We start from the raw sequence: 27,755 nt of genomic DNA, 5'->3' as shown, positions 1-27,755 counted from the left end.
TAGTCGTGCCACTGTGAAGATTCGTTTGTACGTTTTCAAAAAAAAAAAAAAAACGGGTCGTCACATCTTCAGTAGCCAGTCGACCAGGTTAGCTGCTAACATGATTAACTAATTAACAAAGTGTGATTTTTCTTTTTCATTATACGGTTGAAAATGTAATGTGTATCGTTACTAGTTTCCTTTATATATATAAAATTGCGTAACACATTTTATTTGAACCACTAATGTAGGTGTCGCGCCCTCGTCTCAAGACGATGATTCGCATGATTCGCATGAGTGACTGTCGTGACATACAGTATTAGTATTCTTTTCAATGTAGGTAGAATGTTGAAGTTTGAAAATGATGTAAACACTGTTTATATGGTTTTATCAGTTGGACTTGATCAGTTTGTGATTGTAGGCAACTTATAAATTATGTTTAGAATTACTTTGAACGTTTTGGAGTTTGTATTATATATGTTTACGGTTGAGTGACATTATGTTGATACGACGTTTTATTTGTTATTGTTTTCTTTTTATGGCTTGATGTGCACACCACCAAGCCATAGTGATTATTTATGAGTGTATGGAGTATGAATTATGAGTGTATGTGATTGTTTATGGGTGTATAAACATGTAAACAATATTCTTACTATATCAGGTATTACCAAAACAAAAAAAACAAAAAACAAAATTAATGAAATTAATTAATTATTTATTTAAAGTCATTTTTGGACCAAAACGACTCAAAACAGTTTGAGTCATTTTGGTAAAAACAACTCCAATTGGAGTCATTTTAGGACTAAAACAACTCTAACCTAGAATTAATATGCTATATGTTGAGTTGTTTTGAAAACGACTCAAAACGATTTAAGTCGTTTTTATGCCCAAAAACGGCTTAAAAAAAATAAAAAAGACTCAAAATTGCTGAATTTTTGTAGTGGTATTAATCTACATATAGCAAATTACAAATTGTAGCTTCCAGGGGAGGCAATGGATGTTGTGAATGAGAACTGGGAGAAGAAAATGGGAGAGGTCCGAAACAGTGATGCTCTGCGTGATAAAGAAAGAAGAAAAAAATGAAACAGAGAAAAATGACCAAATTTAATAGTTTTTTAATGATTTGGTAAGTGAACAGTGCTCACTATTGTTGGTGAGTACTGTTCACTCACTAAAACTTTTTTGTTATAGTAGTGAGGCTGCTGGGAGTAATTTTTAACAAATTGCCTCAACAAAATAGCTAAAAAGTTATTTTGGTGAAGCTGTTAAGAATGTTCCAAGTGTAACATTTATTTGTAGAATGTATCAACTAAGATAAATGCTAGACTACCAAAATTATCCCTAAAGTTTAGTTCCCAACAATGTGGCACCCTCCTTTTTCTAAAATATTAAATCTCTTTTTGAATTCATACCAATTGTGAATCTATTACGAAATTGCTGGAGCTTTGCTAATCTAATTTATATTTGAGAAATCTAATGACAATTGCACATCACTACAAAGCATGAAAAAGGTCTCTCCTGCAAATAATCAAGTTGTCAGCTTTAAGGAAGTTGCAAAGAAGCTGCTCATTTTTGTTTTATGATGCATCATGCGAGTGACCAAATTTACCAACATGTCAAGATTTCCATCCAAACCGATTTATCGGCAAATCCACGACTTTGTTGTCACTTCTATCTTTTCCAATGAAGCTTTCTCTGTCTGTGGGTGTTTGCTGAGATGAGATGAGTTCCATTTGGGCTCTCATGGCTAGTTGGTTAACTTCCCCCTGGCTCTTCCTCTTCTTCAACCCCACCATTCTCACCATCTTCCTCACCTCGCACAAAAACCACAACCCTAGCTCACTCAAGCCCCGTCTTTGCTCGACCGAGTTAGGTCCTTCAACCTCTCTCTCTACAACTTCTAGCAGCCCGATCACGCCAACCCGAATCATCCTCCGACCCAACTCTCCTTCTCTTTTGGACTTCAACCACTCTGTCTACAAATCTGACTTGTCCATCCTGGAAATGGGTTTTGCAATTCACTTTGAATTTTCTCCAGTAACTAGTAGTCTTGCAACTTCCTCCTCTTCTTCCATTCCTTGATGGGATGTATTCTTGATTTTTAGAGGTGAAGATACTCATAAAACTTTTACTGCCCATTTATGTGTAGCTTTACGTTACAAGGAAATCCATACCTTCATGGACGACACACTTAGAAGTAGATTGGAAATTTCACTAGCACTTGTCAAAGCCATTGAAGAGTCCCATATTTCAATCATTGTACTCTCTGAAAGATGTGCATCATCTCGATGGTGTTTGGACAAGCTAATAAAGATCCTCGAGTGTAGAAAAATAAGGGGGCAACAGGTTCTACCGTTGTTCTACGACGTAGATCCGTCAGAAGTACGTCATCAAACCAATAGTGTTGGAGAAGCATTCACTAAACTTGAAAAAATGTTCAAGAATGATGTGATGAAGGTGAAGGAGTGGAAGAAAGCCCTAAAAAAAGTGACCGATTTGTTCAGGAAGCATTTGGGGAACAGGTATTTCTAACCACTCTTGGGCCTTTCCTTTTAGATTATTCTAGATTTTTTTCTTCTAATAAAAGGACTAGTAGTTTGTAGGAAGATTGGCCTTTAGGGAGGGGAAGATTATCCCTTAATTACCTCATGCCCTACCATTGTCATTGCTTATGGAGAAAAAAGAATAAAAAATCCTTGTAACTAGATCATATTGCTATTCTTTTTGTGAAAGTACTCATTAGATGTTTTCTTATCATTCTATATTGGTAGGAATGATCCTGAATTTATTCACGAAATCATTGAATGGGTGAATTCGATATTAGTTTAAAAGACATACTTTCAAGTTGCCAAGTATCCGATTGGAATAGAGTTCTGTGTACAAGAGGTGAAGTCACTTTTAATTATTGAGAAAAATGACAGTACATGCATAGTAGGAATCTTTGGAACTAGTGGAATTGGTAAGACAACTCTCGCCAAAGCCATCTACAACTTGATTGCTTCTCAGTTTGAATGTAGTTGTTTTCTTGGAGACACAAGAGAAACTTTCGGACAAGGGGGTCTGATCTATTTGCAAAATAAACTTCTAAGAATCCTAGGAAGTTCAAGTCTAATGGTTGACAATGTTGATCAAGGAATTACTTTGATAGAGCAGAGACTTCGATGTTTAAGGGTCCTTATAGTTCTTGACGATGTGGATCAATTAGTCCAATTAGAAAAGCTAGCTGGAAAAGCTTATTGGTTTTGCTTAGGAAGTAGAATCATCGTAACAACAAGAGATAAACATTTACTTCGGGCACATGGAGTTGATTAGTATACTGGGTGAATAAGTTGGATTCCAATGAAGCTCTTCAGCTCTTTAGTAGACATGCCTTCAAAAGTGACGAACCTAACAATGATTTTGTGGAACTCACAAAATATGTAATAGGTTATGCAAGGGGACTTTCACTGGCTTTAGTAGTGCTGGGTTCGGATCTATCTAGTAAAGGCTTGCATGAGGGGAAAAGTGCGTTGGATAGGTACAAAAGAATACGTAATAAAAAAATTCACAAACTACTTAGAATAAGTTATGATGGGTTGGAGGACACTATGAAGGAAATTTTCCTTGACATTGCATGTTTTTTCACAGGAGAAGAAGTAGGTTATGTCAATAAAATACTAGACAAGTGCGGTTTCTTTCCAGATTATGGTATAAAAGTGCTTGTGGATAAGTCTCTCATATCTATTGATGAGGTTCAGAGATTAATTAGTATGCATGACTTGCTGCAAGAAGTGGGTAGAGAAATTGTTCAACATGAATCACCCAAAGAACCTGGCAAACACAGTAGGTTATGGTTTCATGAAGATGTTCATGATGTCCTAGAAGGAAATATGGTATGACTTATGTTAAAAAAACCTTTATAATTTACATTTGTTTCTTTCCATAAGTTAAGCAACTAGAAAAAAAAAAAAAAAGAACAAAAAAAAAAAAAAAAAAGAACAAAAAAAAAAAAAAAAGGGGTGAAAAATTAGATGGAGATATATGTATTTACACAAAAGAATTGAGTAGAATGAATTTAATTTCAAACTCAAATTAAAAGTAAAACGTAATTACAATAGAGTTCGACTGTTTAATTGGTTGTGTTTTTGTAAAACCATTTGTAAAATTGTTTTCAAATGCCAGGATAGTTAATTTATTGCAACCTCTTTTGAGATTACAAAATAAAAATTTTGTTTGATATTTCACAAAACAACAATTTTACTTGAAGTTAAATGTTTGTGGGACTTCAAGGGTTGAATATGTACGTAAATATTAGTGATGCTCATAATAGAAGGACAACATCTTAATTAGGTTAATCCCACCTTGAAAAAAAAAATCAATTAGAAATTTTAAAGATTGTAATTAACTTTTTTAAAATTTTAAATATAATTTGTGGAAAATAAAGATTTTTAATAAAAACACATTCTACAAATACAAACCACAATATTTAAAAAATAAATAAAAGACATTTTTTTTTAAAAGGAAATGTGGTCCTACACCGTCATAATCAAACGTTTGGAAAACACATTCTCACTTTTTCAGGCGTGCACACTGGTCTTAATATATATGAAAAAAGAAAAGAAAAGAAGAAGTAAAGGCCTGCCTCCATGGTTGAAGGCCGCCCCTTTAATGGAGGTGGATAGAAGCCCACCCCCTGCATGCCACTTGCAAAGAGGTAATGGGGGGTGGCGCACCTCCCCCCCTCCCCTTTTAATTAAGAAAAATAAATAAAATCATCATTGGTAACTGCTTTTATTATTTCAAAGATGTGAGGGTCCCTAGTTTTTATGAGTATCTTGATTTTTCTTTTAGGAACAAGTAAGGGTAATATATTAATATATTTGATGATAATTAGTCACCTTAGGACATTCACTCATTTTTAAAATCTAAACATAAAAAATAAAAAATAAGAAGAAGAAGAAGAAGAAGCAATATATGAAGACAAATAGATAGGGTATAAGCTTCACACACACTATTAAGACATTATCAAGACACACACAATATCAAGGCAAGAATTACAGTTCTAGCAAGTGTTAAAATGTGGAGAACTTTATGTTAACATTTTGTGGGTACACTTAATTGTACATTGTCCTGCTAGGGAACAAACAAAGTTGAGGGCATATTGATAGATTTGCCTGAATCAAATCTGATGGTACACTTGAGTCCCAAAGCCTTCGAGAAGATGACAAGGTTCAGACTGTTTATAAGCCATAATGCATGCTTTTCTGAAGAGCCTAGTTTTCTCTCTAATGAGTAAAGATTGCTTGATTGGTCTAAATATCCTGGAGTATCTTTTCCATCCAATTTTTGTGGAAGAAACCTTGCGATTTTAAGAATGCATCATAGTTGCCTAAAGCGATTGGAGGGAGGACATGTACAATTGTTGTTTTTAATATTTGTTTGTTTAAATTTTGTTGTAAACTTCCTTCTAACTAATTTATTTGTTTTTCTTTTATCATAATTCCAAGAACCAGACAATTATGGATTTCACTAAATGTGAGCTCCTAAGAAACTTCGCTGATGTTTCAATTGGGTACCTAGGTAGGATTGAGATGTTAAATCTAGGTGGTTGCACAAACCTTCGGAATGTTCCAGATGGCATTATCAGCTGTAACATTTAAAGTTACTTTCTCTCAACTGTTATTCAAAATTTAAGTTACCAAAGAAAGTGGATTCCCTCTATTTTATCCATAGAGGAATCTGCAATTTCAATAGGTACAGAATTACTCCAACGGTTACCTTCTCCAAATACAAGCGATTCTAATGATGATTCTTCCTCAATAGTATTTTCGAAACTTCAAGAGTTGAATCTTAACAATTGTGCCCTATCAGAATCAAATTTATTTTGGACTCTTGGTTGTTTCTCCGCATTGGGAAAATTAAATTTATCAAGGAGTGATATCGTTACCCTTTCTCAATGCATCGAAAGATTTGTTGGATTAAATGCCTTGATTTACATGAATGCAAGCAACTTCGAGAAATTCTAGGACTTCCACCAAATGTAGTAGAGGTGTTAGCTTGGAAATGTGTGTCCTTGGAAATAGTTTTAGAAGAAAGTAGAAGTTAAGGTGAAACAGTATTTCCAACACAACAATTGTTGAGTGATCTAAATATATCAGGTAGAGCTATTGTTAGCCTTCCTACATGGTTCAAAAGGTTTGTTGGATTGAAGAAGCTTCACTTGAAAGATTGTAAGCAACTTCGAGAAATTCTAGAACTTCCACCAAATGTATTAGAGCTGTATGCTAGCAGGTGTGTCATTGGAAATATTTTTAGAAGAAGGTAGAAGATGTGAATTGTTTAATACGTGGGATCCACCCAAGCTTGTCGGGGTTAAAACGATATTTTTAGCACAACAATCGTTAACATGTCTAGATCTATCAGGTACCCCTATTGTTAGCCTTTCTACATGGTTCAACACATTTGTTAGATTGAGGCGGCTTTACATGCGAGGTTGCAAGCAACTTCGGGAAATTCTAGGACTTCCACCAAGTCTAACACAACTGGAAGCTAGGGGGTGAATGTCATTGGAAATATTTTTAGAACAAAGTAGAAGATCTCAATTGATTAATACGGGTGGCCCACCAGAGCCTGTCAGGGTTGGAATGGTATCTCCAGCACATCAATCGTTAGGATATCTAGATCTATCAGGCAGTGCTATGATTAGCATTTCTACAAGGTTAACACATTTGTTAGATTATGGTGGCTTTTCTTAGAAGATTGCAAGCAAATTCGAGAAATTCCAGAACTTCTACCACTTCGTATAGAATGGGTACATGCGCATGGATGTACGTTATTGGAAATATTTCAATTTAATAATATATGCGATTTACCAATGCTTCGATGGATCGACTTGTCCGATTGCCCTTAACATAGAAGGAGTGATGTACAAATTTATTTATTCAGTGAGGTTTCTCTCTCTCTCTCTCTCTCTCTCTCTCTCTCTCTCTCTCTCTCTCTCTCTCTTATACATGTTGGAGCATTCTCAATAGCTTTTTTATAGCCCATGCTCTTCCATACTTATAGGGAAAATGTCTAAAAAATCACAAAAAAAAAAAAAAAAAAAAAAACACTCACAACAGATACCCTATCGGTTCCCTAAGCATTGAGAATACTACAGTTATACCCAATGTGTATTCTCTCTCTCTCTCTCTCTCTCTCTCTCTCTCTCTCTCTCTCTCTCTCATACATGTTAAACCCTAAACCCTAAATTTAAGAAAAATTAAAAGAAAGTTGTTCTGAATGCTTTTAGTTTGTGCCTTGATTTGTAGGTGGTATCATTAAAAATTTTTCATATATATATAACAGGGACATCCTAAGGTCCATCAATTTGGCTGTATATTTTCAGGAAACAAGATTCCAAATTGCTTTAGCCATCGTAAAGAGGTGCTTTCTCTAGTGTGATTGGTTTCAAAGATGCATGTACAAAATGAGGATTCTTTTGTTATTGGCGTTGAATTCATCAATGGTCAACAAATCTATACTAACGGGTCTTTTCTGTATCTAATTCAACCGGCTTAGCTAAAGACAGATAATCTTCGAGTTAAATTTAAATGTGAGGATAGTTATCCTCGAAAACCTTCAGATTTAGTGTTTTTTAAAAGTTGCGGATTCCATCTACAACAACTATATGAAGAGAAAGCAATAGCTTTAATGGATGGAATTAACTTTCAAAGAGACGTTGTGATGATGATGATGATCATGGCAACTTGGAATCCAATGGTACCCACAACAAAAGAGGCATTCTTCAACCTTGGGCATTGGAATTTCAGATGCGGAGGAAATACCGGTTGGATGAATCACAACAACCTCAATCAAATCACCCCCAACACTTAAACCAGCCAGGTTCTTTTCACTTTTTTCTCTAAGTACCCCATAATGTTTGTTAATTTTGTTTGGGGTGTCAGAATTGCTTGTTAACGGTTGAATGAAGTGGGTTCAAAGGGTTAATTGTAGTTCTTGATTTTCCCACTTAATTATGGATGAAATCTTCGTGGTTTGGAGATGATCATACCATTTTTCGGATCTTTTGGTGCAACTGACAAATGCGGTTCCATGTGTGAATGCGTGGGACATATTCAACATTTGACCATTGAGCGAGCTTGTTTGTGCAGGGCAGTCAACTTTTTGGGACAGAGTCACTAGCTTGGGCTATAATAATGTAAGTGCTATAAATAATCCAGTATTATTTATACTCTTATTTTGTAATTAAGATGTGGATTTTATATTTCATTACAACTGAATTTTGGCTTCCGAGGGAGGGGAGGGGGAGATTCAAAGCCGATTTTTTTACTCCTTGGAATTAATATTGCTTTATTTGAGGGTCTTGTTCGTGTTGTTATACTTGTTTGCTTTATGATTTTTGTGGCATAAATTCATCAGCAATGATAAATAATACTGGAGGACCTTGATGGAAGCCCACAATGAAGAACATAAATGTTAGAAGGACATCTCTTAAGGTTGTGGAAGTGGGTGCTACTTGAAATTGATTTTGTAAAATTTCTACCTCTATTAATAAAAGAATTTAAAAAATGGAAAGTTTATTCTCTCTTTTGAACCAAATTTATACAAGATAATGTCTGCAACCAACTTCTTGGAATAAGACTTCTAGTTGCTGTAAAGTTTTAGTTTTTCAAAATGTGTTGATGTTGATCGATCATGTTATTGAAGTGAGACTTCCTAATTAAATAATTTTAGCACAATGATTTATTTTCAATTTTTTATAAGATTTTATTTAATATTGGACTTGTAATAAATGTGAAATTCTAGATTGATATACTTTATAGAAAATGTTAGAGATAAAACCAATTTCACTATAATTCTTTTACAAACTGATGTTGTGGCATCTTATGCGGCAATTGCTACATATTGAACTTAAAACTTTTAATTAGGAAAAAGTTTGCATAACCCCCTCAAACTATCATCCAATTGACAATGTCCCCCTAAACTTTCAACTATGACAATGTCCCCCAAACAATTAAAAATTGTCAATGTTGTCCAATATCGAAAATACCCATAATAAAATTTTAATTAGGGGTAAGGATGATGAATAGGAATTTCAATAGCACAAGTGAGAAGCAACCAAGATAATATTCATATTTTCTTCCTTATTTATGTAGATGATATTATAGATACCTTAGATTTGATTTTCTCCTTTATTCGGAGTCTTGCAACAAGAGTTCCCATTAAAGAATTTGGGGGACCTTTGTTATTTTCTTGATATTCAAGCACTTCGTACACCTTAAGGTTTGCATCTCTCCCAAAAAAATATATATTGTGGATTTACTTCATGGTGTTCAGATGATGGGTGCAAAGAAATTCCCTTCTCCTTGTGTTTCGGGTTCCAAGTTGTCCAAGCTAGATGGAGACCCTTTGAGTGATGTTTCAGATTATCGAAATTTGGTAGGAGACTTTATGGTATTGCACTTTAATAAGGCTTGAAATATCTTTTTTTGTCAACCAGCTATGTCAACATATGCACTCCCCAACTATAGGTCATTAGACAGCGGTGAAATGAGTCCTAAGATACTTAAAAGGAACATTGCATCATGACCTTTTATGTTCTAAAGGACCACTACAAATTCATGCATATTATGATTTCAATTGGGTCGATGGTCCTGATGATCAAAACTCAACATGTGGATTTGGTTTTTTTTCTAGGTTCTTGTTTAATTTTCAGGAGTGCAAAGAAACAATCGGTAGTGAGGCACTGGAGCACAAAGAATGATACTAGTCTATGGCAGTTACAATGGTTGAATTATATTGGTTGCGTATGCTTTTTAAGGAGTTAAAAATTCCTTTAGCTTCTCCTTGAACAGTCTTATGGTGTAATAACATGGGTGTTTTGGCTTTGGTGTCCAATCCCTTTTTCCATGGCAAGACAAAATGTGACATCCCACACTGCCCGGGTATGGAATGGAGATGTGCTTATATATATATATATATATATATATATATATATATATATATATATATATATATATATATATATACAGCATCAATGTATACTATGGAGTACTTACTTAAGGGACTGAGAATATCATTCATGATATTTTGGAACTCACTTAGAGCATTCTTTAAGCCAAAAGGCATTACGTTCCATTCATATTGCCCAAAAGGAGTAACAAATGATGTTTTATATTTATCTTTTTCATGAATTTGGATTTACCAAGATCTTCTTTTCATATCAAACTTAGAAAAGATAACAAATCCACTTAATCTGTTGATAAGGTCTCTCTTGTTTGGGATTGGATACAGTATCCATTCCAAGACTTTGTTTAGGGGCTTATAATTGATAACCAATCTTGGGGTTCCTCTTTCTAATTCAACATTTTTCTGGACAAAAAAGGCTAAGCATGACCAAGGAGACTTGCTTTTACGAATTATTCATTTACTTAATAAATCATTTATTTCGTTTTGGCAGAATTCCATAGTCTCTTGGCTCATCTGTCTTGGTCTGGCCTTAGTGGTGATCTTTCGTTCGTCAAAATCTTTGACACAAGGAAAGCTAACAATGTGCTTTTTCCTATGCCAAAAAGCAGTATGGAGATCAAAAAAAAAAAAAAAAACGTCACTTTTGATTCTGTTTTCAAAGGATTGGATTCTTTGTTGGAGGATTTTTTGATTTAGTTGATCTTCGATTCTTTTAACTTTAATCTCTTCTTGTAAAAACTCGATTTGTTGAGTTTTTGACTTGATTAAGTTAATAGACTTGAAAATTAACCAGTTGTTAAAAATTCAACTGGTTAATTTCTTGTTCTTTTAGAAACTTAAACGATAGGTAATTAGTCCATTACTATCTATTGTAAATGGATACAACAAGGTAATAAATGGAAGACCTAATATGACTTTGTCAATCATGTTCTTAACCAATACAAAGGATAATTTGAAGCTTATATTGTCCTAACAAACGTAGGCTTTGTTTATCTCAAAATTAATTTGCATTTTACTGTTGTTGGCAGATCTTAAAGTTTCTTTAGACTTACTATAATACTTTGTAGGAACTAGTCCTTCCTGTATACAGTTTAAATCTGTACCACTGTCAATTAAGACAATGACAGAGAACTCAAAATCTTGAACTCTAATTTTAACCTTTGAATGCCATTTTTTAATTTGGATTCGGTTAAGATGACTTAGACAATTTTCTTCAAATTGTGACGTGTTTTCATTAGGTGGCTCCTCATTATCAGAAGATGAATTGTTAACATCATCATCTTGATTGTTTGAGGCTTTCTTAAGTTTTTGCCCTACTTTTAAGAGGTTCACATCTTTTTTTAACTCTTGATTTTCTTCCTTAAGTATTTTAATCTCAAACTTGATTTGATTTACCTCCAATTGCAAATGATTGTGATTTGTTTCTTTGGTTTATCAAATCTTTTTAATGTGTTACTTAAACTTCCCTAGTCAAGGAAATAAAGCTTCATGTCCAAACTTTACCTTGTCTAGGCATTCCAACCATTGGTTCATTTAAGATCATTGAAACTGATGCCTCTGATATTGGTTATGGTGGTATTCTTAAGCAACAAGTTCATTCCAACCAACCTGAACAAATTGTTCGTTTCCATTCAGGAGTTTGGAATTCTGCATAGAGTAATTATAGTACTATTAAAAAAGAAATTTTTTTCTATAGTACTATAAATTTCAAAATTTCAAGATGATCTTTTGAATCAAAAGTTTTTAATAAGAGTTGATTGTAAAAGTGCAAAACATGTTTTGGAAAAAGATTTTAAAAACATTGCATCAGAAAAAAAAAAAATTTGCAAGATGGCAAGCAATTTTGAGCATATTTGATTTTGATATTGAACATATCAAAGGAAGCCAAAATTCTATTCCTGATTTCCTAACCCGAGAATTTTTGTAGGGAAAGAATGACGGATAAGAAGTCCCAAAAAGTTCCCACCAAGGCTTCGGCCATTAAGCCTAAACTAAGTCCAGATTATAAACCATTTGAGTTAGTCACCCCTACCACCCAAGATCTGGTATTAAGAAACTCACTAATACAGATGGCAAATTAGTATACCACTCTGGGTACCATTCCCCCAAGGCCTACTTTTCAATCCGCTTAATAAGCCAATTTGACCCATTTGTGGAATCAACACCACCTAAGCCTTTCATCTCTCCCAGAAGGTTTGAAAGAACTTCACCATACCATGCTAAGTCCTCAAGTCATAACTTGTTTTTTGTTGAGTCAGATTTTAGCCACCTAAAATCTCTTGAAGCCATTACTAAAGCCTACTACCCCTCACTTTGGCATTTTCCAGCCATCCACCTAGAAAAGTCCCTTAAGTTTTACAAAGACATCCTTTTCCAAACTAAATCCATGCAGATCAACCCGATCTATTGTAAGCGAGAGATGACCAAAGTTATCTTTCACTCTCTTTTTATAATGAAATTCATTTCTCAAAGTGATTGGGGAACCCCTCATGCCTTCAGAAGCCTTGAAAATCATAATGTGCGATTAAGCTATCATGATTACATTAAAGCCTGGTACAAGATATTCCTGTATCAAAATGAAACTTACACCCACTTCTAGTTTATTAATTTTGATAAAAACTTTAAAGGACCAATTCCTTTATGGTTTCACAGGTGGTGCCAAGTCCATGGTTTAGTCAACGAGATCATCCCAGAAGATGTCCAAGAAGCAGTTCGATACTTTTCAACTGTCAAAAAATTAAGCCAGTATGAAGCTTTGTTGCCAATCACTCTCCACTTCTTTGCCCAATACAAAGTATCATGGATACTGAAATGGCACTACAATTTGAGCCAGAACTGTGTCTCCAGACAATTCTTTGTCAAGTGGTGGGATAAGTTTGATTTCTCAAGAGTTCAATCCCGCTTGAATACTGAGTTCCCTATCAAGCCAACTGCTAATCCAACAGCCCAAGTTCAAGCTCAGCCATCTGAGCCAATCAACAAGCTTCCTCAAGCTCCTAAGTCAAAATCTTCTACCTCTTCAAAAGGGAAGAAGCTCTCTAAGAAAGACCTCAAAGAAATTGCTCTAGCTTTTATGCAGCAATTCACAAAGGCAAGTGATGATGAAGAAAATGAAGAAGAAAGCTTCACATTAGAATCTTCTACTCATTTAAGCCAACTATAGTTTGACCCTTTCTTAGGACAACTTCAAGATGCCTAAGACCCCTTCTATGAGTTAGACGACTGAGTGTCCATAGTGTATTTTCTGACAGTAGAGAAGACAAATAAGTTGATATGTTTTGTCAGTCTCCAGACAAAAAGTATTATTCATGAATAATGACTTTTTTCACTATTCATATGAGTTTATCCATTACTTCCGTCAGAAGTCTGAAGGAATCTTATCCTTCCAGCTTTCACCCTGAGTCTTCTAGCCTATGTAAATATTGGGTTTTTAACTCAGGGTTCTTAATCTTACTTATTAACTCAAGAAGTAGTAGTTGTTCTTCTTCTTCTTCTTTAGTTATGACATTGATTGTTTTACAACAAGTGTCATTACAATCAAAGCTTATATTAGGACTTGTTTTGTCACTACTACAAGAGCAATAGTTTTCACTAGAGCTTGTTAGATCTTCAAACTCATTATCGCTGGGCTCAGTATCTTGTATCTTTAATACTTTTATTAGTTTGTCTTTGTCTTCATTGAGATTTTTGTTGCTTAATAGTGTTCTTAACTTTGCAATCTTTTGCAAAGTGGCCAGGCTTACCACACTTGTAACAACCTGATCTATTCTTAAATCTTCGTTGTTTGGGCTTTTGTCTATCTTTCTTATAGTATTCATTTGGCTCAAAATCTCTTTTCTTAAATCTTTTAAACGTTCTACTATAATCTTTGTGCTCTTTGTGCTTGTGGGATTTCTTATGTTTTTTGGATGGTGCTACTGAAGGTAGGCCATACAGTTCACAAAAGTTTCCCATTTCATATTTAGCTTTTTTCTTGTCCTTATTGGCTTGATTTGATATTTCCATATCACTACACATCTTTAGACCTTCTTTTTGGATAGCACTTATGATATTCCTGTAAGTGAGACTATCATATTCTATCACATTATCCTCATTAACAAGGACTTGTTTGATCTTATGGGCAAACAGATGGGGCAAACCGTTAATGAATTTTTCTTTCCAAAAAGGTTAGTTATTGTCGTCCCTTATCATAACTCTGGAGATGAATACATCTTTGTACCATCTAAAATTACTTAAGGTTGGGCATCTTTGGTTACTCAACTGGTCATGAATCCTAGATGTAAGGTGGTTAGGGGTTCCAACGAAGTTTTCTATGATGGTATAGAACAGGGTGTTAATAGCATCTGAATTTCCTAATCCAATTGCTTCATTGAATATAGGATTTCCTTCAGGGTCAATCTTAACAACATATTTTACGCTGTCTTTTGACTCTTCAATGAGATGCTTTTCCCACCAAGTTTGCAAGGTTCCTATGAAACCTGAAACCAAGAGGTCAACAACCTCTAGTTGACTTAAGCCATGATTAGTAGCATAGTTATTTGTGACCATGGTCATATGTGTCAACTTATCCAGAATCTGTTGTTCCGACAAACCATTGATATTCCGTTCGTATAGTTTATCCGCAGAGACTGAAAATTGTCCTTGGAAATTTCTTTCTTCAAATTGAATATCCAGAGGGATTGGCCTAGGATACCAATTTTTGGTAAAGCTTGTAGGAGGAAATTTGGATTAATGCATTCTTTTTAGCTCTAAACCTGTGAATGCTTTCTTAATTTGCTTAATTTTGTTGTCAGAATCAGATTCCGAAGTTGTCTTTGTTTCAGAAGAAGAATCAGGTATAGTAGCAACAACCACAGTCTTGGATGTACTGGGTTTTTGTTTTGCTAAGACCAAGTCCTTAAGCATTTCTTAAATTTTCTCAACAAATCTATTTTTGTTAATCTGTAGACTATTTTCGAGTTTTATGTCTGGAAGTTTAATTAAAGGTTTTTGTTGCTTAATAGGCTTATTATCAATTTTTTTTTCTTCAATTAGATCTAATTGTTTACCTATGGAGTTTATGGTATTGATTAGTGTAATTGTTTTGCTCAATGACCTTTTTTACATCAGTATTCTCATAAGCAAGCTTAAAAGGGGAGGCTTTAACTATTGATGTACGGTGATTAATCACTATGGTTTCAAGAGGAGGGTGTCTTGAAGAGACAACAATGTTATCTTCTTTTGTCCATTTTTCCTTATTTATGGTTTTTACCGTATTTTCAACAGGGTAAAACATATCAACAAAATCAAAATAGAGCATTTCTATTTTGACTTCATTCATTAACTTCTTCCAGTGACTTAAGATTTCTTTCTTTTGTTCCAAGTTGAACCTTTCTCAGTAAATCCTTCTTCTTTCAAGATTAGTTTCAGACTCAATATCTTGGTTAAGTCTTTTATAATCTATCTTGAAGAACTTTCTTATGGTTCTTAATTGGGGGTCAACAGGGGGATCAACTATAAAGTCAGATTCTGTAGGGGAGTTATTTCCTTCTTGGAAGTCTTCCTCATAAAGTTGGTTGTTGGCAGTGTAACAGGGATGGCTAACTTGAGAAGTTGTTTGGACAGTTTTTAACTTAAGGTTTCTTAAGTCTCTCTCAAGATCAAGATCTCTTCGTTTGAGTTCTTCCGTTGTGGTTGAACCAGCAAACGAATGTCTGGCTTGGGTTTTTCCCTTAGTAAGTCTAGAAGAAGTAGATCGCGTAACGTCTTCTATATGAAGATTTGACTTAGTTCTGGGACCTAAGTTTATCTTAACAGTACCATCTAAATATTGCTTGATAAAACCTAAAGTGTCTAAATTATTACTTATGTTAACGGGGAGACTTTCATTAGCTTGGGTCCAATCGCTTGGTAAGGTAATGTCAGACCACTTAATGTTTTGAGGAACGCGAATATTTGCATTACGTTGGCTACTTTGAATTAACAGAGTTTGGTTCTTAAGCCTCCTAGCAATATCTTGGAAGTTCATGTTGGTTCCAGTGCACTTATAATAGATCCTATAGATCAAAGCTAAAGGTTGAACTCCTTCTAAGACCTTGTATCCAGAAGTCTTAATGTTTAAAGTTAAAGCTTTTAACATATGAGGATCACTTAAACTTACAATGAAGTCTGGATAACAGTCAAAATGAATTGGACCATTATACACGCTTGACTCAATTAAACCAAGAACGCTATCACTAAAATCAGTGAATCGTGCATCTCGAAAACATAACAAAACAGAAGCGTTGAGGCCTTTTATTGTCAGAGGCTTAATGGCAACTTGAACCAATCCAATATAGATGTAGTTGTGGCCATCGGACCTATGTTTTCGAATGGACTCAGAGCTAAAGAGCTGGCATGTTTCATGTTCCTTACTTAAAGCATAGACTTGCTCAACAATTTTGATATGGTGTTCGCTTTTGAAGGATGTCATAGACCATTTTTTCTTGTAAATTTCTTTACTAGGAACCTTAGGGATGTTCCAATCATTGAAGTCAATGTTGGAGTCATCAGACTGATACTCAACTTGTTCTTCATTAACAATCTCAGGGATTCTACTCATAGAAGACCTAGAGCTAACAGATGAGTTAGATCTGAACATTCTATTCATCTTAACAGGTAGACTGGTGCTTTGAGCTTTTCAGCTCAAACCCTTTATTGTTCTTCTTCTACCCATGGCTATGTCTCACTCCTATTCTACCTATGACTTTGTACACATACCCTCTCATACCCACTGCTCGTGCCTCTCTCTGGGGTCTTATCATTTGGACCGGGAATTGTTCAAGGCAGTGGCAATTGCATATGCAATTCCAAAACCCTTCTGAGATTTTCCACAACCTCTCCAAAAGCCAAACACTTGTAATATTTCTTTTGTTATATTTCAAGATGTATCCATCAGAACGATTATGATCAAGTTCTTTTGTAAGTTTTAAGTTGTTTTAATCAAGCTTTACTTTGAATTAAGTTCTTATAATTTTGTTCTATTTTTATCATTAATTGCATTCCTGCAAGGCCGGCTCTACCGCCTAATAACCCTGTCCCTGCATCATCATATTCATTTGCATTCCTGCAAGGCTGGCTCTGCCGCCTGATTACCCTCTCCTTGCATCAGGGTGAGAGCTGGAAGACTTATATATATATATATATATATATATATATATATATATCTTTCTTGGCACAACGCGTTTTAAAGTCGTGATGGCCATGAACCAATCAAAAATTCGCAATAAAGCATGCTTATGCGAGAGTAGTACCGGGATTGGTGACCTCCTATGAAGTCTGTTTTGAGAGAACCAAAAGTGGACAATATTGTGTTGTGGGAGTAGGTCGTTTCAAATGGTATTAGATTCATTACCCATCATGATATGAGGGGAGTGTGCACAAGCCCATGATAATCACCATCAGGCACTCTCTGAGACATCAAGAATGGAGTGATCCTATGAGGGTCGCTAACGGAGACATTCGGTCCCAAAATGAGGTGATTGTGACGTCCCACATCGCCTAGGTATGAGAATGAGGATGTACTTATATGTATATTTGTACATTTCTTAACACAACACATTTCTTAGCCGTGATGACCATGAACCAATTAGAACTCCACAGTTAAGCGTGCTTATGCGATAGTTGAACCAGGATGGGTGGCTTTCTGACAAGTCTAGTTCAGGGAAGCCAAAAGCGGACAATATTGTATCAGAGACAATGCCCAACCTAAGATGAGGGGAGCGTGTACAAGCCCATTAAGGTTGCCAGCAGGCACTCGCTTGGACGCCAAGAATGGGGTGACCCCATAAGGGTTGCCAGCAAGGGCGCTGGTCCCAATATGGGGTGATTGTGAAGTCCCACATTGCCTAGGTATGGAAATGAGGATGTGCTCCTATGTATATTCGCACCATTCTTGACACAATGCGTTTTAAAGCCGTGATGGCCACGAATCAATCAGAAGTCCACAATTAAGCGTGCTTATGCGAGAGCAGTACCAGAATGGGTAACCTCCTATGAAGTCTATTTCAAGTGAGGAAAAATCAAACAATATTGTGTGGTGGGGGTGGATCATTACACAAAACATATAGAGGTTGATTATCATTTTATTAGAGAGAAGGTTGTCAATTGTGATATTTTCATCAAGTTTATTTCATCTGCATATCAAGTGGTTGACATCTTTACCAAATGTCTAACCACTACATGCTTTCTTTAGCTAAGAGACAAGCTCATGGTGTGTTCTCCCGCGAGCTCTGCCCCGCTAAGAGACAAGCTTAAGACGATTTTCAGTGTTTTATATGCGGGTACGGGTTGGATTTTGCCTAATGCATGCGGGGCGGGGCAGGTTGCAAGTTGGTGTTTTAAAAAAACCCGAGGACCGTTCTAGACTCTTCCCTTTTCTTTTAACCTAGCGCCGCCCAACTTCTTCTTCATTTTTATTTTCTCTTTAGTTTAGCCTCCCCTTCCAGTTTTAATATCTGTTTCCACTTACTGATGCACCAGTAAAACAAGAGGTTTGAGATGGATAACAAGGCGGAAGATTTGGAGGCTGTGCTGAAAGAAGCCGTGGATTTGGTACCAAAACAGAGCAACCTATTTGTCCATTTTTTTTCTACTATTCTGAGAATTATTTTCTCTTTTTTGGGTGTTTTTGCTTTTGGGTTTTTCGTTTTAGTGCTTTTCCTTTCTGGGTTTTTGGTTTCTGGTAGGTTGGTGATGAATATGAACTCTATTTGGTGCTTTTTGTTGCTGGGTAGTATTTTTTTTGGTTTTGTGTTTGCGATGAATTCGTACTTTACATAGATTTTTTTTTTTTTCAGTGTTACTGTGTAACCCTTCCCCTTGTTCTACATTGTTCACCCCGCACAGGGCACACAACAGTGACAGCACACAGCACCGCTCTTGATCATCTTCTTCACCTATGTTGATGGAACAACACACAGCATCTTCTTTACCAAAAAACCCACCCCGCCCCGCCCCGCCCAGCCCAACCCGCATCCCCCGCCTTGCACGATTGCCATTGATTTTATGCGGTTTACAGGTACTATTTCCTAAACCCGCAAGAGTGCTGGGCGGGGGCAAAAAAAGGGGGGAAAACCCCCCCCACCCCCCAGGCGCCCCATGCTCACCCCTAAGCGGGAGGGTGTTAGTGTAGATGATTATATATCTCCCATAAATGCTACATATTTTTATGCTTTTACAGATTCTCATACTGATTGTTCACCATACGTAGACTCGTAATCCATATCGCATTTGACGACATCGACAAGGAAAGAATCAAGCTTATATTAGACAACATTCTACTAGGAAAGAACAATCCAATCATAATTGGCAATCAACAGCATAAGGCAATTCCCATATGTAAATTTTCTGTAATCATTATGATCCCATGATTTATGAGATCTCTATTCTCTTGTATGTGTACATATCCTTGCCAAATTGATATGTCAATGTACAGATAGAATTCTGCCCTTCATTACAAACTCTTTCTGAATCTTCAAAAGGAACAATGATAAAAATAAATAAATAAAAGAGTAAAACTCATTAAGTCTATAAAGAAGCAGCAGTTCTCAAATAAACATCGTTGGAAAAATTTCAAGTTCTCTAGCCTCCAAACTTTCTTGTCTTCAATCTTAAACTCTCCCTTGTAAAATCCCTTTTGTTCTTAACTCTCACGTGTCATCTCCATTATAATCTAAAATCATTATCTATCCGTGTTATATTTAATATTTTTCAATGAATCTTTGCTAATATCATTTCAAAGATATATCCGTGTTATATATCCTCACCAATTCATCTTTGTTTCCCATCACAGAAAAGCAAGAACTGTGTGTCGACAAATGGGTACATGGGACTGGGATATATAAGATCCCCAAGGAAAAATAAAATCGTGCGCTGACACAATCAAATTTGTTCTCAATCCATCTAGAAGAAACAAATAAAAAAATAGAAATATAAATCTGTATGTAGATTCTTACATTTCTTTTTCTTTTTCTTTTTAAATATTCTGCAGATTCTCAGAAAAATCCAAAAATAAAATTAGAAATGTGAACAAGCATATATATATACATTTAGTCGTCTTTTATTTATACTTTTATATAATATTAAAATAAGAATATATCAGATGGTGTTTCCTGTACTCTTTCTGACTTTTTGGTTTGATCAAATAATTTGATGCCAAAACCAACAGCTAGCTGGAAGGGTAAATAAATGAATAGATTGAAACGTGCCTGGCTGGTTCTGGCTGGCATGCTGTGATCTAGGTATGAATCATTATACACATTGCTAATATTTATTTGGCAAAGTTGCGGCAGAAATTCAGGGCCTTAATTCTTGGAAAGAGCCCCTGAAAACTAGCCTTCAACTGCCTTAGCATCTTTGACTTGATTAGTGGCTCCATAATGGACAACACACCTCTAGTCTTATCAACATATGGCAATCCCAGTTTTGTCCCCCCTAACGAGCAAAACAACCTTGTTATTCTTTAACTTACATTTCTGTATTCAACACAAAATTAATGAGATATAATTGATATGTCTAACATTTATTTAATTAAATGTGTCAAGTTATATTTCATTGATATGATTTGATATTTATAATTGTCAATTTTTAACACATCTGCAAACTCAACATGAAATTAACATATTAGAATTTAGGGTTAAACACATTTTTAGTTCCTGATTTTTCATAACTTTATTTTTTAGTCCTTGAGTTTCAAATTGCATCTTAGATGGTACCTCAATTTTAGGAAAAGATCAAATTAATACCTCGGTTAAGTTTTCCATCCAAAAACTAACGGTCTGCTACGTGTCAACCTCAGATGTTGACACGTGGCACTATATAAAAAAATTAAAAAATTAAAAATCTTTAAAAATCTTTAAAAATTAATTAAAATAAATAAATTAAAAAATTAAATTTTTTTTTTAAAAAAAAAAAAAAAGGGGGTGATTGGCCAGTCAAGGGGTGTCCGAACCACCCCTAAAACAAAAAAAAAAAAAAAAAAAAATGGCAAGATCGGTTTTGCCCTTGGGGTAGCCGAACCACCACCAAGGGCCACGGGGGTGGTTCGGCCACCCCAAGGGCAAAACGTAAAAAACAAAATTTGGAGGGTTTGGGAAAATCGATCTTGATTTTTTTTTTTTTTTTTTTGTCAAGGGGTGGCCGAACCACCCCATGGGGGGTGGTTTGGCCACCCTAGACCGGCCAAGGAGCCACCCCCTTGTGTTTTTATTTTTTCAATTTTTTTTAATTTTATTATATTTTTAATTAATTTTTAATTTTTAATTTTTTATATAGTGCCTCATATCAACCTCTGAGGTTGACACGTAGCGGACCGTTAGTTTTTGGATGGAAAACTTAACCGAAGTATTAATTTGGTCTTTTCATAAAATTGAGGTACTATCTGTAATGCAAATTGAAATTCAGCGACTAAAAAATAAAGTTGTGAAAACTCAAAGACCATAGAAGTACTTAACCTTAGAATTTAAAAGTTTAATCTGTTTATATATATAATGTTATAGATCGACATGATATAAACGTTAACCCTAAGTCACAAACCCTAACCCCAACCCCAACCTGAAGGGATAAAACAGTCACATCGGTTCATTTTGGTGGGTCGCTCGAAGCTAATATTAGTGATTAATTAAGTGTCCACGCCGTGTCTCATTCTTGAGCTCCCAAACTGGTGGATGTCCTTGGCTTTTAAGGCCTTAAAGTTGACAAGTCGAATAATAATATATTGCTTAGAAATAAAATAATTAAACACATAAAGAAAGTTAGTCAAACTTGTGTGAACATGGATGTTAATTAGTCACGAGGATATCTCTTTAACTTGAAGAGCACTCACCTGATTTTAAGCTTAATTTTTGCAATTGAAAAATACAGTTTGAAACTTTAAATGCACCGAAAAAGGACTATTTTGGCTCATTGTAAGTAAACCCATCTCACTTTTCCACGAATAAAAACTTTGCTCCCTTCCCCTTCTCTTAGTTGTCTCGATCTCTTTAATTAACTAGCTCTCCTTGGGAGATACAATTGTTACCGTTTTTAGGAGTTAGGTCACTCTTTGTTTCGACAAGATCATAAAATATTTCCCTTTTTAGATGTTGAAATTTGGCCCTACGAGGGATAAATGATCAGCCAAAACGACAATATGTGAGTAGTGTCGTTTAAATAGTAAAGGATGCAATAATGGAGGCTTGTCTCTATATTTAGTGTCGTTTACAAAACGACACTATTCAAACCATATTAATTAAGTAGTGTTGTTTTTTGTGCAAAAAAGAACACTATTCAAACGAAACTAAACCCCTTTTTTTTTTTCTTATAGTGAGCTATCATTCATAGCAAGGTATTTTAATTTTTTTTTTCTCCGCATTACACATCTTTTCCTATTCTTTTCTTTGAAGGGTCGAGTTTTTCATCACCTTTTCTTGCCAAGAAGGTTGAGCCTATGAAAAGATACCGACTTTCCTATTTGATAATAAAGTAATGATATTTTTCACATTTATTTTATATCGATTGACGTGACGTATTTTAATTAAGTGATTTTTCATGTCAACAGTCACTTAAAATATGTCACGTCAAACCGGTGTAAAATAGATATAAAAAATAAGTGTGAAGATCAATACACTACGTAATCTTAATAATATTCTTTATATTTGAAACTAATTAATTAATACACCCTTATTTCAAATAAAAGTTCTCTTCCACGAGGAAGTTCTCTATATTTTTTTTTGGCTAGATTAACAATCTTCTAAGTGTGCATAAGCAGTAGAAAGGTCATTCTCTTAAAGAATTACGTTACAAATGGAACTAAGATATGATCATATCTCATAGAGAATGATATAATTAGTTTTATATTTGGAACTTGACAGTGCAATGACCAAGTCCCTAGAGTATAACTCACAAAATATATTTAATTAATTTCTAGAAATAACTTTAATTAGGAAATACTGCAACATGGCTCTACTTAATTATATTACTTATTCAACGAAGCTTCTTTGCATTTTTTTTTTAATTGTATTTTCCAACTTACTATAAATAAATGACAAACGTTTCTGGCTGGTTTAAGCTCTCTCTCTCTCTCTCTCTCTCTCTCTGTGTGCCAATTTTTTCTCAAACAAAATGAGAGAAATTTATCCAGGAGAATGGGCTTTTATGGTTGCAATGCTATTGTTCATTGTTTTTCTCACTAGATTATTACTAACAAAGACGGCAGAGAAGAGCGCACACAGACTGCCTCCGGGAAGAAGAGGGTGGCCGCTTGTCGGCGACAGCTTCAGCTGGTACAACGCTGTCGCAAGTTCTTACCCCGCAAGCTTCGTTGAGGAGCAGGTGAAGAGGTTTGGGAAGATATTTTCATGCAGCCTGTTCGGTAAATGGTCGGTGGTGTCAGCCGACCCAAGCTTCAACCGATTCGTAATGCAAAACGAAGGGAAACTGTTCCGGTCGTGCTATCCGAAATCTTTCAGAGATTTGGTGGGGAAAAATGGGGTGATCACTGTTCAAGGAGAGCAACAGAGGAAACTACATGCGATTGCCTCCAACATGATGCGGCTGGATAAGCTCAGTTTCCATTTCTTGAAAGACATTCAGATGGTCATGCTTCAAACTTTTAGCAAATCCCACGACAATATTCAAGTTATTTTGCTCCAGGATGTTTGCCGAAAGGCAAGTAACATATATATATGCATGATGCACGTTATATATATATATATATATATATATATTAATGTTGGCTAATTACTTCTTCGTTTGTTTTTTTCTTTTCTTTTCTTTTTCTTGAATTATATATGCATGATATATACATATATAGGTGGCTATCAATCTAATGGTTAATCAACTATTGGGAGTTAGAAGCGATTCAGAAGTAAATGAGATTGCTCAATTGTTCTCTGACTTTGTGGATGGCTGTCTATCTATTCCGATAAACTTAAAGGGTTTTGCTTATCACACTGCCATGAAGGTAACATATCAAAATACTTGTGTCAGTACTCTATATCTCAGTTACGTTCTACTTTATAAACTCTCTCTCTCTCAATATATATATATATATATATATATATATTGATCATACATCTTTATATGTCAGTAATGTTTGTGGACAGCATTACTAGTGAGAATTTTTTTTTTTTTATTCAAAAAAGTATACTTTATTTTCTCGAGTTTAGAAACTAATATTCGAGCTTACAAATTATTAAACTGTACAATTAAGTTAACCACTCTGTCAACTTTTTTCATCCTTTTGAATGAAATGTCAGTCACGTGTGCCGCACATACATAACTTTTAACAACGAGATGTTTCAAAAATACCCCCAAAAATAAAGTGTTAAAAGATAAAAGCAAAAAATGTACTATATATCCTACTTATATATTATTAGTAATTCTAGCACTGTCAATAAAATATTTTCAGTGTTCTGAATATATTTTGTATGAATGTACGTAATATGGTTTGACAGGCAAGGGAGAAAATCATAAGCAAAATAAAGAAGATAATTGAGGTGCACAGACAAGAAGGTGCATCACAAGTTGATAATGGTGTTCTTGGAAGACTGCTAAAAGAAAAAAGCTTACCCGATGATGCGGTGCCGGATTTCATTATCAACCTTCTCTTCGCCGGGAACGAAACAACGTCTAAGACAATGCTTTTTGCTGTTTATTTCCTCACTCATTGTCCCAAAGCAATGAAGCAACTTCTGGTACGTGTGTGTGTGTGTATATATATATATATTAACGGAAAATTTTACTTATTACTCTTGATGTTTCATTAATTACTTTTGTAATTAAGTACTCAAACTTTAAAAATATTCCATTTATGATATTCATCTTTTAATTTTTTTTCAATTTCAACCCTCCGTTAAAATTTTCCGTTAAATCATATCAAAATTTCCAAAATAAATTTGTGTATTTTTTTTATAAAAAAAAAATTATAAAACTTTTCAAAGATTTAGGAAAAGGTATTTTTGCAAATTCCGCTAAATTCTGACCAACACCTAAATCCTTAAAATTTTATTCTTTTCTTTTTTCCTAAAAAAAAAATGAGGGCTATTTTGAGAATTTTGAAATGATTTAACGGAAAATTCTAACGGAGTACTGTTGAAATTGAAAGATGGATACTTAAATTGACATTTTTTAGTTTGAGTACTTAATTGCAAAACTAATTAAAAATCAGAGGATATAAGTGAAATTTTTTCTCATTTAATCATTGAAAATAATCGCATAGGATACGTATGTTTCGACTCTTTTCATCATATTTTTCATGCCTGAGCAGGACGAACAAGATAGTCTGAAGAGACAGTGTAATGGAGAAGAACTTCTTACGTGGCAGGACTACAAAGCGATGTCGTTCACTCAATGTGTTATCGATGAAACACTTCGTCTTGGGGGTATTGCAATTTGGCTAATGAGGGAGGCAAAAGAAGATGTTAATTACCAAGGTATATATATATATATATTTTCATTTTTTTCTATATGTTAAATGCAGTCATGAAACATTTTATTTGATAGTCATAGGTTATATTATATTTCCTCTTTAGATTTTTTTTTTTTTTTTTTTTTTTTTTTTTGAGATGGTTCTAATAATATGTGGTACGTATTTACGGAAATAAGAATCCAATCATATATTTATGAATAATGTTGTTTTAATTTGTAGATTATGTTATTCCCAAAGGATGCTTTGTTGTTCCATTTCTTTCGGCAGTTCATTTGGATGAGAATGTGTATGAGGGAGCTCAAACATTCAACCCTTGGAGATGGATGGACCCTCAAAATGAGGTTAGTCGATCTACATAATAATATATATATATTGGAATTATTACTTAAAAGATTATAGCTCTCGTCCTTAATTTCCTCCTCTTCTTCTCAAATTATCCTTAATTATATAGCACAAATTAAAAAAAAAGTTTAAAATAAAAACACTTAGATATATGTATGCTGGTATTTTCCTTCAATTTTACCAACGACATTTTAAATGAAGGAAAAGAGAAACTGGAGAAGTAGCCCATTCTATGCACCCTTCGGAGGAGGTGCAAGGTTTTGTCCTGGAGCAGAGTTGGCTCGCCTGCAAATTGCTTTATTTCTCCATTACTTTGTGACTACATACAGGTGCTTCATCTCTGATCTCTCTCTCTCTCTCTCTCTCTCTCTCTCATTTGTTAGTCTAAAATAACTTCCATAGCCTCTATTTCTTAATAACGTATGTGAACTTCTCTCTTCAATTACAAAATGGCTAAATGAGAAATCAGGATTATATTAGTTATCCTTTTAAAATTTTGTCATACTTATCGTAAGAATATATATGAACTAATATTCTTTCTTAGAAAACTTCACTTACCCCCAAACTGTCAAGGGTTTATAATCATAACTCCGAATTATCAAAATTGGTAATATTGGGTTCCCATGTTTAAACCCTTGGTTAAATCCTAACAAGGGATACCAAAATGTACAAAATACCCTATTATTAATTTTATTTTTATTTTTTTTAAAAAAAAATTGTGATCCATCGCCAAACTGTTTCAAGTTTTTCTTTTTCTTTTTCTCTTTTAGGGCAAATTTGTATTTTTTATAAATTATACAAGGTATAAGAGACATTTTACTTGTTAGCCATTTGATTTAACTTAAAACCCTAACTGATAAGGGTGAAATTAAAAGAGATCAAGACATGGAAACCGACATTAACTGCAAACTCTTAACAGCTCCAGGGTAAATAAAGTTTTCCCTTCTTTCTTTTACTCTATTTCAAATGGTAAAAGGTTAATTATATGAGATTAATATTGCAAAGTAAATAAAAATAATAATCTATTCTATGTTGTCAGGTGGACCCAAGTTAAGGAAGATCAAATATCCTTCTTTCCCTCAGCTCGATTAGTAAATGGCTTCCAAATCAGCTTAACTAGACGTCATGAACAAAGCGAGATGAAGTGCCAGATTACTTTGTAATTTATTTATTTTGTATTTTCATCATCCCGCCAGTTTACCTTTCAATGATTTGTAAATTCTTTTACTCAAACTCTCATGATCATATGTTCTCTTATATCTACTATATATAAATATCTAGTAAAGAGTTTAAATTCATGTAGGAATTATTTTAGATTATTGTGCTCACTTAAAAAATGTCGTTGAACAAGTGTACAAATCAAGATCATATGTTTGTTTTGCACTATAATCAAGTGCAATCTTAAAAAACAATCATATGCAATTTATGTTTCTAATTCATATAGGACCTTGGAAATTTCAGGAGTAATTAAGGCTAGCAACTATACGGGACTGATTTGCCAACATGTTACTGTTCTTATTCCATATGATAAAAACCACTTTATTCAAGGGTGGAACCAGGATTTTTTTTTTCTTAAAGAGGTCCAAACTTATGTGAATAAATAAATATATAGATACATATAGTTTTCTATGTATGTGTGCGTGCGTTTTTATGTAAAATAAAAGAAAGCAAGTTTTAAAAAGTATTTTTTGACCAATTGATGGTTGTGTACAAATGAAAGCTAGGTAGGTAACCTTAACAACTAAGAGCACTAGCAGTAGTTTCCTTTACGATAGATAATGTACCTTGGCGGTGGGTGTTGACTGTATGTCAACCTGGGGGCCGAGGAGGGGGAGAGATCTATGCCCTAACCATTGGAAGCGGCGAATGGCTTATCGTTACTGTCTGGCTCTCGCTTGATAGAGACCCATGGGGAGGAGTGTCCACCCTAACCACTGGCGAAGGTGGATGGCCATTCGTGATTGCCTAGGTCTCGCCAGACAGTTGTGGGGAGGGGGGAGGCCAGGGGGCCAGGGGAGTGTACCCTGAGTATGAGTGGTGGAGGGATGTGTACCTA

At 34.7% G+C, this 27,755-nt stretch overlaps 2 protein-coding genes and 1 pseudogene across 2 annotated transcripts; 2 read left to right on the top strand and 1 right to left on the bottom strand.

The window, feature by feature from the left end:
* The first annotated feature begins 972 nt into the window (after positions 1-972).
* LOC133866158 (TMV resistance protein N-like) lies at positions 973-13,093 on the top strand (annotated as a pseudogene).
* A 512-nt stretch (positions 13,094-13,605) lies between these two features.
* On the bottom strand, positions 13,606-14,478 carry LOC133866157 (uncharacterized). Its single transcript, XM_062302707.1, has 2 exons — positions 14,140-14,478; positions 13,606-14,043 (listed from the first exon to the last, which is right to left on the bottom strand). The coding sequence occupies exons 1-2, from the start codon at positions 14,476-14,478 to the stop codon at positions 13,606-13,608; spliced, it is 777 nt and encodes a 258-aa protein (XP_062158691.1).
* An 8,522-nt stretch (positions 14,479-23,000) lies between these two features.
* On the top strand, positions 23,001-27,005 carry LOC133866691 (abietadienol/abietadienal oxidase). Its single transcript, XM_062303304.1, has 7 exons — positions 23,001-23,595; positions 23,741-23,890; positions 24,384-24,623; positions 25,196-25,361; positions 25,577-25,698; positions 25,901-26,028; positions 26,739-27,005. The coding sequence occupies exons 1-7, from the start codon at positions 23,050-23,052 to the stop codon at positions 26,860-26,862; spliced, it is 1,476 nt and encodes a 491-aa protein (XP_062159288.1). The 5' UTR covers positions 23,001-23,049; the 3' UTR covers positions 26,863-27,005.
* Positions 27,006-27,755: the final 750 nt, after the last annotated feature.

The sequence above is a fragment of the Alnus glutinosa genome, chromosome 4 (genome assembly GCF_958979055.1).
Source record: "Alnus glutinosa chromosome 4, dhAlnGlut1.1, whole genome shotgun sequence".
NCBI classification, from domain to species: domain Eukaryota; kingdom Viridiplantae; phylum Streptophyta; class Magnoliopsida; order Fagales; family Betulaceae; genus Alnus; species Alnus glutinosa.
This window is presented reverse-complemented; position numbering and strand designations above follow the sequence as displayed.